Raw genomic sequence first — 15,800 nt, 5'->3', positions numbered from 1 at the left:
TTTTTTTTTTTTATTGTAAAGGACCTTGAAGGTGACATGCCTCAGAAGATTTTATGGAAATATCTTCAAATTTTAAAGTATTTTTTTTATACCCAAAGGGTAAAAAAGCCTTAGGACTTCACCAGAAATTTCAAGCATAACCACCGTCACTGTGCTGATGGGGACTATTTCATTTCAAGCTACTCTGACACATATTTTATTCTTGCTCATTAAATAGTTTCAATAATAGGAAAAAAAAAACACGAAAACACTTTAATTATTCCACAGTTAAATGTCAGTCTGGCTTTTTAGCGATTTTTTTTTTTTTTAGATACATTCAGACCACAGGTACAGTAATAAAAAAGCATTTAATTCTCTAAAGCAAACTGAGGTCATTAGTATAATGTAAAAATCTATAAATTTCAACACTAGATAATAAAGAGGCAAAAGATGTAAAGTACTTAAAAATATATAAATCCAGTTAAATTAAAAAAATCTTCATTGTCTTACATGAATCTTCAATCCTAAAAACAAAATTGTTATATATTCTCGATTAGAAACAGTGGTGGGAAGAAGAACCAGATGTTAGGTTAACTTCGATTTTCCTGAGAATAAAATCTCGATACTTTAATAATAAATCTCCAGCAATATTTAGAATTCTAAGATCTGAAAGTAACAATGATAATAAGATAGTAAAAGATGTCTGGATTCTGGGCTGGATTAATTTGTCATTAGATGTAAGTTTGACAAATTATCCAGAGAGCCTGTGACAAAAATGAAGGCAAACAAAAATATTTTTTCAAATTGCTGTATTTAAAAACAGTCTAGTCTGTGCACATTTATAATAAAAGTTGGAAATTTAAAATAACCAATGGATGAATGCATAAGTACATTATCATAATATTCAATTAAAATCATACAGTAGTTGAACTAATTCTCTGTTCAATCTCAAAAGCAAGACCAAGTAAAAAAAGCGACAATATAAAATATGTACAAAACGGTATCATTTATATGTAGTTTAGATATATGCAAAATAATACCAAATATTATTCATGGATTCACACATATAAAATGACCATGGGAATAATAAAGACTAATTCAAGATGGTGACTATCTTGAGGTGACAGGGGAGACTGAAGAGGGGGAGAAAAACTTGGGAACAGGCAATTCAGACAACTGCGTAGTTTTGTAATGGTTTGTCTTAAAATAATCTAAAGCAAATAATGAAAACGTCATGATTTAATAAACCTGGGGCATGAGCACTTGGAGTATTATTCACTAAACTTCTCTGCATGAAATATTGCTGTTAATAAAATTTAGTTTGATATAATGAATATAACATAGAATTTAACTGAAAACTTACTTTATGATGGTGATTATCAGCTGGTTCTTTGACTATGTGCTGGAACAGATTCTTCTTTTGGGCTCCATTAGTGTTTAGAAGTAGAGGCCTGAAAATCAAAAGATATTCATGATGTTCAATGAAGCAAACATACAAGGAATTTAAACTGCTTCCCACACATAAACACTAATTTTAATGAATAAAGAATTTTAGTAAGGATACATAAGGAACTCTTAAAAATGATTATATCTTATGAACAGAAACTGGGGGATGACTATGTCTAGGATTTTTATTTCTCCATTCATCTGTACTACGTTTGTTATAATAAATGTAATGAGCTATCCTTTCCAGAACTATAGAACTCTTTATGAGTTGTACTTACACAGTAAAACATAAACAGAAAATATCATAAGAATTAGTTAGTGGAAGTAGTTAATTAAGGCCACAGCATAATAAGCCGTGAGCATAACCAGGCTTTGCCAGAATCTTAGCCTTACAAGATAATCTTTTTCTCCTTCCAACAATTCCTTTATCTACCTATTCTTCTTATGTATTAGTTGTGACAATGGTAGTTACTGACATTTATAGGTATCACAACCCATGGTTGACACATAGGCTTTTAAAGATCCTTATGAGTGGATTAACCATAAGAGAGATCAAGTAAAAAAAAAATTTTTTTGATTTTTTTTTTTTTAGATATGGACTCTTTTAAAGAACTTCCCTCAGGCCTTCTAATGCTACATCAAACTGCTAATGTAAATTAAAAATGGATTCTTTATCAACTGTATGTGGGTCTGTAAATTGACCATTTAGGCTATCCTTATCTCTCAAAATAACAGCAGGATGACAGCACTAGGAAATAACACTACTGAAATGTTGTGAGTATAGTTTAACAAGGGAGGAATGTTCATCCAGGACAACAGGTATACACTCAGCTAATGTGGGCCATTCATGATTAAACAGTAAAATTTGTGGTTCTCCATGTAGAGGTCAAAATGTTGTATCATAAAAACTTACCTTTTACGCTTTAAACTCACAAGTTGGTTATTCTGAACCAATGTAACAATAAACTGGACAATCTAAAAGAAAAATATAAATAAAAATTTTTCCATCATAGACTCCCTAGTTCTTTAATCCACATTACAAGTCTTACAAAATTAATTCAAATACTGTATGTCCTCTATTCTAAGTCGTATAATTTCTCATTTATTAACACATTTTAAATCTGGATGCATCTTTTACAATTGATATCTAAAGAAATATACCAGCTTTCAGGCAAAAGAATAACCTGTGATAAAGTTGCGACTACCTAGGATGTAGAGATGCCTAAGATTGATCGATTAATCCATCCATCCATCATTGGACCCACCCATCCATTTACCTATCCAATATTCAGTTTAATTATTTGTTTTGGTGGTAAGTAGCAAGCATGCCTAGATATAGATCCCAACTTTTTACTTAAAATTCTTTCAAGAAGATTATGATGCAAAAAAGAAAACGTGTTTGACAGGCAACATTTTTCTTACATCAGGTAATACAATTACAAGCTAAAGAAATTGCCTCTATTCTTTCTTAGAATAGATCATAAAATTTTCAAGTTAGAATAAGTTTATTGTCTGATTCTAGAAAAATTATTGTTTAGGTACAAAAATCTGTCAAAGATTTCTGCTGACAATTAAGAGAAGCTGGTTTAATCTTCAAAGTGTGATTAAAGTTAGAGGAAAAACTATCACAGATTAAGACATGCCAACCATCCTTCCTATTTTACGACAGTATTTCTTCAAGTGTGGTCCATGGACCAGCAGCACTGGCCTAGAAACTTAACAACATGTAAATTCTTAGTCCACTCCAGAATTGCTGAATCTGAAATTCCGAGGATTGGGCCCAGCGACATCTGTGTTTAGCAAGCCCTCAAGGTGGTATTGATGTGAGAACCACTGGCTCAGGGTAAGCCTTGAAATTATACTGTCAACTTCCTAAAGAAGCTAAAACAGTGAGAGTCATATGGGGAACTATGAAAAACAGTGCATCACTGAGAGGCTGTGAATAAACGCCAAACGTGCTTGGAGGAAAATGTAGAGTCTGCGCACAAGTTCTCTGTAAGCTTTGTAAAATGTAATTACATGATTAGAGAATTGTCAACTAAAAATACATACTGCTTTAATATTGTGTTCTTCCCTAAAAGAGGCTACTAAACAGTCTGCTTTACAACCAATATGAACTTTCCCATAGAAAAAAATATAGACATTTTAATTGAAGAGTTAAACAACATTAGAGTATAAGAAAAGGTTATTAAATTGCTTATTCAAAAGAAAACGCTGAGAGCTGACAAAAAGACAACCTTTAAGCTTAAAGATATCTATGAAATCATTCAAATTATATTATTTTTGTTAATTTATAAAAAAAGTGTTAGGAGGAACTCTAAAAAACTCATTAGTAGTTGGATTTAAAAGAGCATGAATCATGGCTAAATTTCTCCTGAAATTTGCTCTACATCTCAGTTCTTTTTACACTTCTGCATCACATTGTACCGAGTTTATCACTTGAAGAAGAGAGGCATCTAACATTTAGAGCATCTAACTTCTGTACCTGACAGTCCTAGAAGAAGTACCTCACATATATTACTTCCAATTAATCCAAGACTAAAGGGTAAATGGCAGAGTTAGAAACCAATTCCAGGAATAGAGAAAAAAATTATTGGTTGTCTTCACGCATTATGTAAACTCCCTAACCTCCACCAAAACACAAAGATTCAAACTCAAACATGATCAAATAGAATGTTAGTCTTCATGAAAAACTGAAATGCTATGTAAGTATTTTACCAACTACCTTTGCCTTTAGAGGAAAACAACCCCAACAAATTATGGAGTATTTTAAGTTAATATTTAACCAAAACACTGTTTTCTGAAAAAGAAAAACAGATTTTAAAAATAAAGTATAGGTTCAGGTACATTTATCATTTTAAATCAGGTATTCTTAACAGGGCTGCATGGTGGAATTAGCTACGGAAGTTTTGAAAATGTATGTACTTGGATTAAACACTTAAAATTGAATTCGACATTCAACCTTCACTTAACGTATTGATTTTTTTTTAAAATAGTATTATCTATTTTGACTATAGGCCAAAGGCTGCAACTACCATTCATCTCTGTTGTAAGCCTGCTCCACTAGACACAAGTCCCATCAGTCATAACCCTATTTTTAGCTAAAGGCCTGTAAGCACGAACAAGCTGAAGCTCTCTCACCCTCCCTTCCCCCCAACAAACCTGTCGCTTAAACTTAGAGCCCATTTACTCATGAGCAAAAAATAGCTACCTTAATTACTTTTATGTTTCACCTCTTATTAACATATGAAAGCTGACATGAACAGATTAAATTACAAGGATACAATGCAACAAAGAACTTCTCAATTCCCCCAGTAATTTTCAGCTCAGATACTAAAATTCAGGATTTACTTTACAACACTGTATTAACTTCTTTTCCACAGACTAATAATGACATACATTGGTAACTCATTTTTTCAACTCATAATTTGGTCAACTGATTTGATAATATTAGTATTTTCTGAAATTATACCTATGCCTTTTAGAGCAAAAAATAGTAAACAAACAAACCAAAAATAAACAAAAAAAACCACACAGTAAGGCTATGTCTTTTACAGTAAAAATTATGTAAGAAATTGGTAGTGTATTAATTATACTTCTAAGAATAAACTATCTTAAAATTGTTATATCAGGTAAAAGGTCATTTATTAAAAGCTAATGACACATTAGCTGGGAGTATGGAATGACCATATTTAGCTAATACAAAGTTTTTTATTAAAAAGAATGCATAACACTTGGCTTAATTTGTTTGATTTCACAGTTTTATTTCTATTTGTGAACCCAATATATAAGAGCAATCACTGACTATTCAATAGAGACTTCTTTGGGCCATAAACGGTACTCTTTAAACAAATGCAGATTATGCTCAGAGGAAAAAAAGCTTACCTTTCGAATAACCTGTTGCTGTTGTGCATGTTTTGCTCTTAATTCTGACACCTCCTTCCAAAGGGACTCATTCTCACTATATTATCATTTATTAAAAAACAAAACAAACAACAAAATTCAGCCAGAAAGCCAGGCCTCAATATCTTTAATTAAGCATACCAAAGAATACCACAGATATAGAGAACAGGCTGATGATTGCCGGGGGTGGGGGGTTAATGGGAATAAAAAATTTTTTTAAATAAAAAAAAATAATAAAGAGCATTAAAAAAAAAAAAGAATACCAGTAAGGACTTAACTAGTTTTTACTATACATTTTATGAGACTAGAAATCTCTGGTTCAATTACATAGAATGACAACTATTTTGACTCAAATCTACAAGCCTTCTTTCATGACTGTAGTATCTTTTACTCATGGCAATATAGACATAAAAACTTAAAGACTTATGACTATATCCAATAAATTGAGGCAACTTATTCCTGACAATTGGTTCTTGTTTAATTAAGCTAATCTTTCAACTATGGCTACAAAGTGAATACAGAACTTGTATTTATGAAGCAATTCTTAAAGGGACTAACACCTAGCACTGGCGGTGCTCCAGGCACTGTGCTAAGCATTTTATGTGTACTACTTATTTAAACTTCTTTAAAATCCATTCAAGAAAGAAATTATTGACTATATTTTATAGATAAGGACAATAAGACTCAGAAAATTGAAAGAACTTGCCCAAGATCACAAAGATAATTTGCTAAGTACTGAAGTCAAACTAAAGTCTGTCAGACTCTAAAACTCTCTATCTGAAGATCTGCCTCAAACACAAGCATATGAAAACACTAAAAAGTATTTGTCTTTTAAAAGCATACGTAAATATATAACAAACCAATAACTTGCCCAGTACTAATAGTTTCTTTCCTTCATTCACCATTTTTAATTAAAATTGCATTGTGTTATTAATGTTAGCAGCAATGATAATGCTGAGAGGAAATAAAAGATAATCCACCTATTAAATGTTTAATTTTCACTCCTTTGTTATACTTTCCACAAAAGCTATCTTCCTCAATCCAAGCTACTACAAAAAGGACTGGATTTACATATAGAGGGTATTGAAAATGAGACTTTCTTTAATACCAACCAAATAAATACTGTACTATTTTTGACTCAGAAATGTAAGATTCTGTCATCTGTCTACTAAAGATAAGTAGGAGAATGGTCACCTCTAACACTTAAAGGGTGAATTCGGGATCCCATTCTTTAAGTACTAACCTTGAGATTCAAGGAACTGGGTCAAAGAGCACCTCAACAGATACAAGATACAGCAAACCAGCATAAGTGGTTAAATAAAACATGCAAAATGGGAAAGCTTAAAAGGCAAAAGATTTATGTGATCTGAAGAGAAGCCAGAGTATGGGAAAGCTTAAAATTAATGCTTCTTCAAAAAGGAAATCAAAGTCCAAAGTTACTTTTTTTTAATGAAGATACTTAAGAATAGTTAAACTAATGTCCCACATTTGAAATGGGAGGGAAAATAAGTAAAACAACTACTCTCAAGACCTTGGCACTTATTAGGATTAGAGAAAATCCCAGCTACTTTTACTAAAAAAGCAGCACACACCTACTGTATACACAAACTGTTACTGTGGCAAGTTACAATAATGGTGCCAAGAACTGCAGTTAAACAAAGTAAATCATCTTTCTGTGTAGGTAAAATGTTTGAATAAACCTTTCCCCAGTCTATGTAAAGTTAAGTATCAAGTAGAACGAGTCTCCTGTGTCCTTTTTCCCCTACTTTTTGTGCCCTACTTTTTCCTGATAGGTCACATAGAAAAGTCTTTAAAAAACATCACAAAAGAAAAGAATGGGTAACATATGTAGTACTTATGGCATGTGTGCCCTAACTTGTGTGTGAACATCATATAAAAGCTAAACTAAGTAGAATCATATTTCATACACCAATTTTAAGATCTATTGTTTCATCAGTTAGGCTTGTGCATCAGTTTTGAATGCCCAGGTTTATATATTCTTTCCACCAACATTATGAAAATACAATATTGGGGTAAAGTCTATGGCTACAGATCAAAAATAAAGGGAACCAATACTTACAGAAAAATGACCTTTGATCTTGGCTTCAACAACATGATCTAAAAGTACTTAAAATACCAACCTTCCATGCCCAACACACAACACACACCAACCCCCATGTTACAATTATATGTAAAAATAATACTTCACCTTTTTAATTCAGAAAGCCTGGACTCAATAGTTTCTTGTTTTATTTGAACCTTCTGAGCACTACTTATAATTTTTGTTAAATCTTCCTGACGAATTTTATTTTCTTCTGGTTTTGAAGATGAAACCTTCCTTTTAATGTTCTCCAGCAAGTCATCCTGGCCTTGTTTGAAGTAAGGATGCTGAAACTCAACAGGACCATCTCGTTCCTGCTTTACAATTCCAGAGTCAATATGTACTACTTTACGGAAACCATCTGAAAAAGATTCGAAATTCAGATGACTAAAACAGAGAAAAGTAAAAAAATAATGGTGCTTCTATGGAGCATATTTTCCTCTTTATCATCCTAATGGGAAAAAATGGTTTAATCAGTGGTTGATAACAGTACTCCAAACAAATTGCTGTCCATACTCACACATATTCAGTTGCCTCACAAAGCTTGCCATGTTATTGTGCTTGAAGTATTTGGGAAGAATTTCTTTTGCAAATCTTTGTTCATCCAAAACCAGAAAACTTTGGCCATTCTGAAAAAATAAAAAAGTCAATTAGTTAAGATCCTCTGACACTAGATGATCCATATAAACTCTCAAACTGGGCAATCCTTTCATGATACCTTCTAACAAACATTTTATTCCTGTTAACGGCAACATAAGCAAACTCCAATTAAGTGCCAAACTGCAATTAAGCTTTTGGATGTCAACTTCAAAAGCTTAGGAGGTATGTCTCAAACCAAAAGCTGCATCATACGCTATGGAAAAATAGTAGAAGCATTTCTATTAAATCAGGAACAAGAAAAATACAATATGTAGCCAGCATAATTATTTAATAGTTGTAAAGCCAGTGCAATTAGACAAAAATATGATAAAATTTGAGGGGAAGAAGCATTTTATCATTTGCAATAGACATAATTATATCTTTGTACAATCAATTGAAAAACTGTAGGAGAATTCAGTAAGACATTTGGTTACTAATGAATAAAGTCACTAATTATTCTTTCATGCAAAAAATAATTTGAAACTTACTAAAAAAATACAGTAATCAAAACAGCATGGTACTCGCATAAAGACAGACCAATGGAATTGTAACAGATATGTATGATATTGGGGGTGAGAGGGCGGTGGATTGGGGGAGGGGAGTTGCCACTTTGTGAGGGGTGAAAAGTATAACTACTGCATTGTTTTGTACACCTGAAACTATTAAAAAAAATGTTAACAGAATTAAAAGATTTTTATATCCAGGCTATTAGACACTGGAAGAAAATAATTTAGAAAAAAATCTACTATCTAATCTTTTGGTGCTATAGTGTGAAAAAGCAAAAGCAAATGCTTTTCTTTCTTTATTGGGATGGAATACTGAAGATTCAGGAAATTCTGATACTTAAAATTGAGCAAGGAGATTGTAGCTTGTCATACAGGTATTTTACAACTGTTATTACATAATCATTAAAGAATATTGGTATATTTCCATTTATTTATTTGGAAATACATAATGAATAATTCAGTTCACTTATTTAGTATTTCATTGTGCAAGATTGACAATTATAATGAGGAAAACATTTTAAAATATATAACTTTTTAAATCTAGTATGATTATATTCTTTATTTTTATTTTTTCTATTTTTCTATTAAGGTTGACATACAATATCATATTAATTTCAGGTGTACAACACAGTGATTAGATATTTATATAACTTACAAAGTGATTACCCCTATTAGGTCTAGTGCCCATATGACACCTTATAGAGTTTAAAATATGTAATTTTTTAAAATTAGCAGACCTACCAACAGAAATAATACTCAATATATAACTCTATAGGCTGAACAGCTCAACGTTTGGTGTTTTAAAAGAAAATATAGCAGAAATTGAACCAAGTATTGAATTTAAAGAGCCAGGCAACATGAAGAAATACTTTCCTAATGTGGCTATAGAGCCAAAGAAATCGTTCTTGTTTTGACTGTTTTTTGCCATTGAAATGTCCCCACAATAATAATTATGTAACAACAATTAATTTTTCTCATAATGTGTCATTTTAAAAAGGAAAGAAACAAAAACAAAAAAAAACAGACAGACCAATAGAACAGAATAGAGAGCCCAGAAATAAACTCTGATGTATACAGTCCAAAGATTTTTTTTTTATAAGGGTGCCAAGACCATCAATAAGGAAAGGACCGTCTTTTCAACAAATGATGCTTGGAAACTGGACACTAACAGGCAAAAGGACAGAGCTGAACCCTTACCTTACACAATATACAAAAATTAATTCAAAATGGATCAAAGAGCTCAAGTTATAAGAATTGTGAGAAGAAAACATTAGGGGGAAAAGCTTCATGACACTGGATTTGGCAACAATTTCTTAGATAACACCTAAGGCACAGGCTATAAAAGCAAAAATAGACAATGGGGCTACCTCAAACTTAAAAAAAAAAAAACTTTTGTGCAAAGAACGCTAACAGAGAGTGAAAAGGCAAGTCATGGAATCAAAGAAAATATTTTCAAATCATATATCTAACAAGGGGTTGCTATCCATAATATATAAAGAACCTCTACAAATCAACAACAAAAACAAACAACCTGATTAGAAATGGGCAAAGGACTTGAATGTACATTTTTCCAAAGAAGATATACAAATGGCTAATATATGAAAATATGCCTAGCATCACTGATTACTAGAAAAATGAAAAACAAAACCAAGAGATAACCACTTCACAACAATTAGGATGGCTATTAACGCACACGGTGGCGGGGTGGGGGGGGAGAAGGGGACACAGAGAGAGAGAGAGAGAAACAAAACAAAACAGAAAACAAGTGTTGGGGAGGATGCAGAGAAATTGGAACCGCTGTGCATTACTGAAGGAAATGTATACCAGTGCAGCTGTAGTGGAAACAGTATGGTAGCTCCTCATAAAATTAAACACAGAATTACCATATAACCCTATAATTCCACTTTTATGTATATACACAAAATATTAAGACAAAAGGTTAATTGCATTAATAAAAAAATTCTAACAAATGAAAAACCCAATGTGAATTTTAGGGAGATCCAGTCTCAATCATTACTGAATGTATTAGCGAAACAAATAATGATTTTTACTTACTAGATAGGCAAAACTTGAAGAGTTGGATAATAACTAGTGTTGGTTATTAGGTAATACCTTAAAATTAAAAATGCATACATTTTTTCCTATCTTAAAAGGGCTTTTCCTTTAACTTACTTCCCTCTCTTATCTACCGACCCCATTTATCTTTTCCTTCACTGCAAAATTTGACAAATATATTAAATCCATCAGCTCCAATTTAGGATCATCTACTAACTTTCACTAAAACTTGGTTTGTTTCCCTCACACCACTGAAGCCATTTTTTTCTAAAATGTCAAGTGCCAAATTCAATGTTCTCTTTTCAGTCCTGATCTTTCTATACCTCTGTGTCATTTCATTTGGCATTACTGACAATCCCCTCTTTAAATGTTCTACTCTTGGCTTTGAAACTATACACTATAGGCTCTCCTATCTCTCATATTTCTTTTTAATTGCCTTCCACCTACCAAGAGGTAGTGTGTTTTTAGGTGTCTATCCTTGATCATGGCACTTTTTACACTCTTTCCTTAGGCAATCTGATCTACACCAGTGTATCCAATTATTGACTTTATTATGTATGATGATTATGTCTACACCTCTGTCCATCTCAAATTTCACACTTGAATTTCCAATTGTCAACATTTTTACACAATGTTCTTTAACTCACTATGTTTTCAACCTATTGTCTATTTCAAACCTATCTACCCACCCCCCCCCCAAAGTCAACTTTTTCCTGTATCCTCCATCTGGCATGCCTCTCTCCCCTGTAAGTTACCCAATTAAGTCTGACATCAACAACAAAAAAGTAAATTCAAAACTCTCAATTTTAACAACTAGTAACTAAAGGAGGAAATGTTAAAAACATTCCCTTTAAAAATAAGGAAAAGGATCCCATGATCACTGTTTCTATTTGACACCCCTACTGAGATCTTATCCACTGCAAAAAATAAAACAAATTAAAGGTATAAGATTCTGAAAAAAAGAACAAAACTATCATTTACAAATGCGATGGATGTACACTTAAGAGACACCAAATCAGTAAAATGATTAGCTCACTGATTTATAATCAACATACAAATGTTACTTGTGTTTCTAATTACCAGCAACAGTTAGAAAAGTATTTTTAACTAAAGGACACCAGTTACATCCATAAAATACCTAGGACGAAATCCTAAAAAGGTGTGCAAGACCTAACTGCAAAAAATCATAAAATTTTAGTAAAAAATAAAATGAATTTAGAAATATGCCTTGATCATGGGAATACTCAGTATTATAAAGATATCCATTTTCCCTAATCTGATTTATAGTTTCAATGCAATTCCAATAAAAATCCCAGTAGTTCTCCACTCCCTAATGGAACTTGATTTTGAAACACGTACAGAAGAGCAAAGACCAATAGTCATAGACTCCTGAAGAATAAGTTGCCCTCCAAAAATCATGATTTTTTTTTATAAAGCTACAGTAATTAAGGCATGTTGTTGTAATTGTCCAATGGAACACAACAGAGAACCTAGAAACAAAACCACAATATTTAAATATAATGTTGCTATAAAACAGAGATAGCAACACATATCATTGGGGAAAGAAGGAACTACTCAATAAGGAGCTAGGACAACTAAATATATTAAAAATAATGAAACTAGATCCCTCATACCACACAGAAAAATCAATTCCAATGAATGAAGACTTAAGATGTGAAATACAAACCTCTAAAACTTGCAGAAGACGAGAAATGGAAAAGTATTTTTCTCTCCTTGAGGTAGGTAAGGTAAAACATTCTGAAGAAAAAGCATGAACCACAAAAAAAGACTGATATATTAAATTATACTGAAATCACGAACTACTTGTTAAAAGTAAAAAGGCACAAACTGAGAGAAGGTATAGGCAGCACATACATCCAAAAATGAGTATACAGAATATACAAGGAGTTCCTATAAATACTAAAAGATAAACCACCCAAGAGAAAAATGGTCAAACATCTCATAGAATAGGAAACACAAATGGCCAATACAAAAAGACAAGCAAAGAAACAAAAACTCAGACACAGGCAACAATTTAGTGGCTACCAGAGGGTAAGGGGAGGGAAAGGGGGGTGTGTGGCAGAAGAGGGTAAAGGAGATCAAATACATGGTGATGGAAGGAGAACTGACTCTGGGTGGTGAACACACAATGTGATACACAGATGATGTATTATAGAAATGCACACTTGAAACCCATGTAATTTTACTAACCATTGTCACTCCAATAAAGTTAATTTTCAAAAAACGGGTTTGAACTTATTAGTAATTGGGGAATTATAAATTAACTTTGTTGAGGTAACACTTTACATCCATTAGACTGGTAAAAATTAGGAAGCATAGTATGAAGTTTTGAAGATGTGAATTAATGGAAAATATCATGCATGGCTAAAAGGAGTATTAACTGGTTTGATCTCTTTGGAAAATAATTTGAACTACCTTGAAGTTGAACACTTCATACCCTATTTTCCAGCATTCTCCTCTTCAAAGTAGTCATATATACCTTAGAAAAATTTCTTGCTTATATACACCAGGAAAGATGTATAACAATATTCGTAACAGCAGTTGACACAGTTGATCATCTTCTTGAGCAATTTTCTTCCAGTAACTTCTATGACCTCAGTCCCTGTTTTTCCTCCTCTCTCACTATTCCTTCTCAATCTCTTTTGCTGAGTTTTTCTTATCTTCATGCCCTAAAAACGTTGGAATACCCTATCTTTCAGTTCCTTCTATCTTCATTTGTCTCCCTGGATGATCTCACCTAGTCCCGTGCATGGCTTTAATACTCACAAGCTCAAAACTCCACTGTGAATGCCAGTCTCATAGCCAAACATCCTATTCAACATTTCCACTTGAATGTCTTGGGAGTATAGAAGTCAGTTAGGCTGTTCAGAAATATTTGTTCTTCTTCCTAGCACTGCACTTCCCTACCTGTTTTGAAACTAGGTGTGCCCATATGACTAAGTGTGATCAATGAAAACATAAGCAAAATGAATAACACTAGGGATCCATTTGTAATCTCAAAGTTAATAACGCCCCAAAAGAATCCCCACCTGCATTTCTTGAAATATCCCCCCGTCTGAGCAAATGGTACCATCATTCATTCGGTTCCTCAGGCCAAATCAGTGAGTCAGTCTTAATTCTTCTGTCTCTCCTCCAACTCCAGTCAGTTTATTATCAGTAAGTTCTGCAGCTTTGCCATCAAAATAAATATCAAATCCAACCATTTCTCATCACTTCCACTGCTACTACCCTAGTCTCAGCCACAGTCTTTTCAATGTCATAGTGGAAAAACTGACAGGTCTTCTAACTAGTTCTCTCATTCTCAATCTCCTTATCACAGCCCTAACTAACGCTCTACACCAGGGGTGAGCAAACTGCGGCTCACAAGCCACATGCGGCTCTTTGGGTATGTACATGTGGCTCTGAAGTAAAAATGAAAATGAAAATAAAACTATCATAGTTTCATTCATAAAATTTTTAAAGGCTATTATTCACATACATACATAATGCTGATTTCATTTGTTTTATAGGTCTCGCAAAACTCTGAGGGACAGGATTGGCTAATCCGTTTCAGAAGTTTGCCGATCCCTGCTCTATACCACCTGCTCCTTCTACCTCTCTGACCTCACTCTCACATTCTCTCACGACACTCGAACCACATGGGCCTTCTCCAATCACATGAACGTGCCATGTTCAAGGCCTTTATATTTGCCATTCCCCTTTGGTCCATCTTTTCTAATCATTCATGTCTTCATTCAAACATCTCTTCAGAGAGACTTTCTTCATCACTACCCAAAATACCCACAAATCTGTCATTTTACAAGCTGGTTTTAGTTATCAATTTATCACTCCAAATTAACTCTTCATTGCTCTGCAAACACTGAACTGGGTCCTGTAAAATATCTTTCTTTTTCTGGCTGGCATAGTATTAAGCTTTGTCAATAGAAGATACTAGAGAGATATTATAAGAAGGGATTCTACTTCCTGGTTCCAGTGTGTCCTTGACAGGCTTCTGAAGTGCATGCAGGCTCTCCAGCACTTAACTCTTGCAGTGCATGGAGGTCAGCAGCACCCCAAGGCTAGCAGCTGCACCAGACACTCTCCCTCCCTTGGGAGGGTTCAAAACAGAGTATATCTGACAAGACATCCCATTGACAACTTTCTAGGGTACTCTAGAGCAAGGACTAATAAACATATTCTTTTTTTAAAGAAACATTTTTAAATTGAGGGGCAGTATGTTTTTCCAGGACCCATCAGCTTCAAGTCAAGTAGTTGTTTCAACCTAGTTGTGGAGGGCATGGGGATCGAACCGGCAACCTTGGTGTTATGAGCACTGCGCTCTAACCAACTGAGCTAACAGGCCACCCCCAATATTTTCTTAAAGGGCTAGAGAGTAAATATTTTAGGCTTGCAGATCATAAAGTCATAACTCTGTCCTTGTAGCAAGAAAGCAACTATACAGACCATATGTATTAAACTAAACATGGCTATGTTCCAATTAAACTTTATTCACAAAACAAATGGCTGGCCCAAGGGCCACAGTTTGCCAACCTCTACCCTAGGGGTCACATTTCTTGTCAAATTCTAAAAAATGAATTTCCAGTAAGTTTCACCAGTGTGGCACCAGTGACTTCTTTGCCATTCAGTGAGACATGGTCATACTCTCTCCAACAAAGCCAGGATCTTAGACTTGGGGGAAAGGACTCCTCCTTGGGCACTCTATCTTAGCCCTACCAGTGATGGCTGCGTCTCCTAACTGCTATTCCTACATTCTTTAGAGTTTTCTTTACTCCAACTCACGGACTATAGTAATTCTACTAAGCTTTCCTTGTTCAAAAACTGTGTGACTTTCATCTCCTAGCTGGACCCTAACTGTTACACTCTTTTTACCTTGCTTTATTTTCTTTGTGGTACTTACACTAACTGAAATTATGTTATTTGTGTTTGCTTACTTTTTAATGATCCGTATCCTTCACTAGAATGTAAGCTCTATGAAGGCAGACTCTTTGTTCACTACTGAACGAGTTCCTAGTACTAGCACCCTGTCTGTAACAGATTCACAATAAACATTTGTAAGTGATTGAATAAATGAATTTGTGGTCACAGTAGAGCAAATTTTATTTTTAGAATTTCAACTCAGATTATATCAAATGAAGACATGAATGACTCGA

General features: G+C 33.6%; 1 protein-coding gene across 1 annotated transcript in view; it reads right to left on the bottom strand.

Annotated features, from left to right (window-relative positions):
* The window catches only part of LOC109372440 (heat shock factor protein 2-like), a 20,774-nt gene extending 9,659 nt beyond the window's left edge, over nucleotides 1-11,115 (bottom strand). Inside the window, exons 1-6 of the mRNA XM_019625660.1 lie at nucleotides 11,077-11,115; nucleotides 7,950-8,058; nucleotides 7,538-7,790; nucleotides 5,311-5,386; nucleotides 2,339-2,400; nucleotides 1,316-1,430 (exon numbers count right to left, since the gene is read on the bottom strand). Coding sequence (XP_019481205.1) covers nucleotides 1,316-1,430; nucleotides 2,339-2,400; nucleotides 5,311-5,386; nucleotides 7,538-7,790; nucleotides 7,950-8,058; nucleotides 11,077-11,115 — 654 coding nt within the window. The remainder of the gene's footprint in view (nucleotides 1-1,315; nucleotides 1,431-2,338; nucleotides 2,401-5,310; nucleotides 5,387-7,537; nucleotides 7,791-7,949; nucleotides 8,059-11,076) is intronic.
* Between the last annotated feature and the right edge of the window lie 4,685 nt (nucleotides 11,116-15,800).

This window comes from Hipposideros armiger, unplaced genomic scaffold, assembly GCF_001890085.2.
Source record: "Hipposideros armiger isolate ML-2016 unplaced genomic scaffold, ASM189008v1 scaffold_637, whole genome shotgun sequence".
In the NCBI taxonomy this organism is placed as follows: domain Eukaryota; kingdom Metazoa; phylum Chordata; class Mammalia; order Chiroptera; family Hipposideridae; genus Hipposideros; species Hipposideros armiger.
This window is presented reverse-complemented; position numbering and strand designations above follow the sequence as displayed.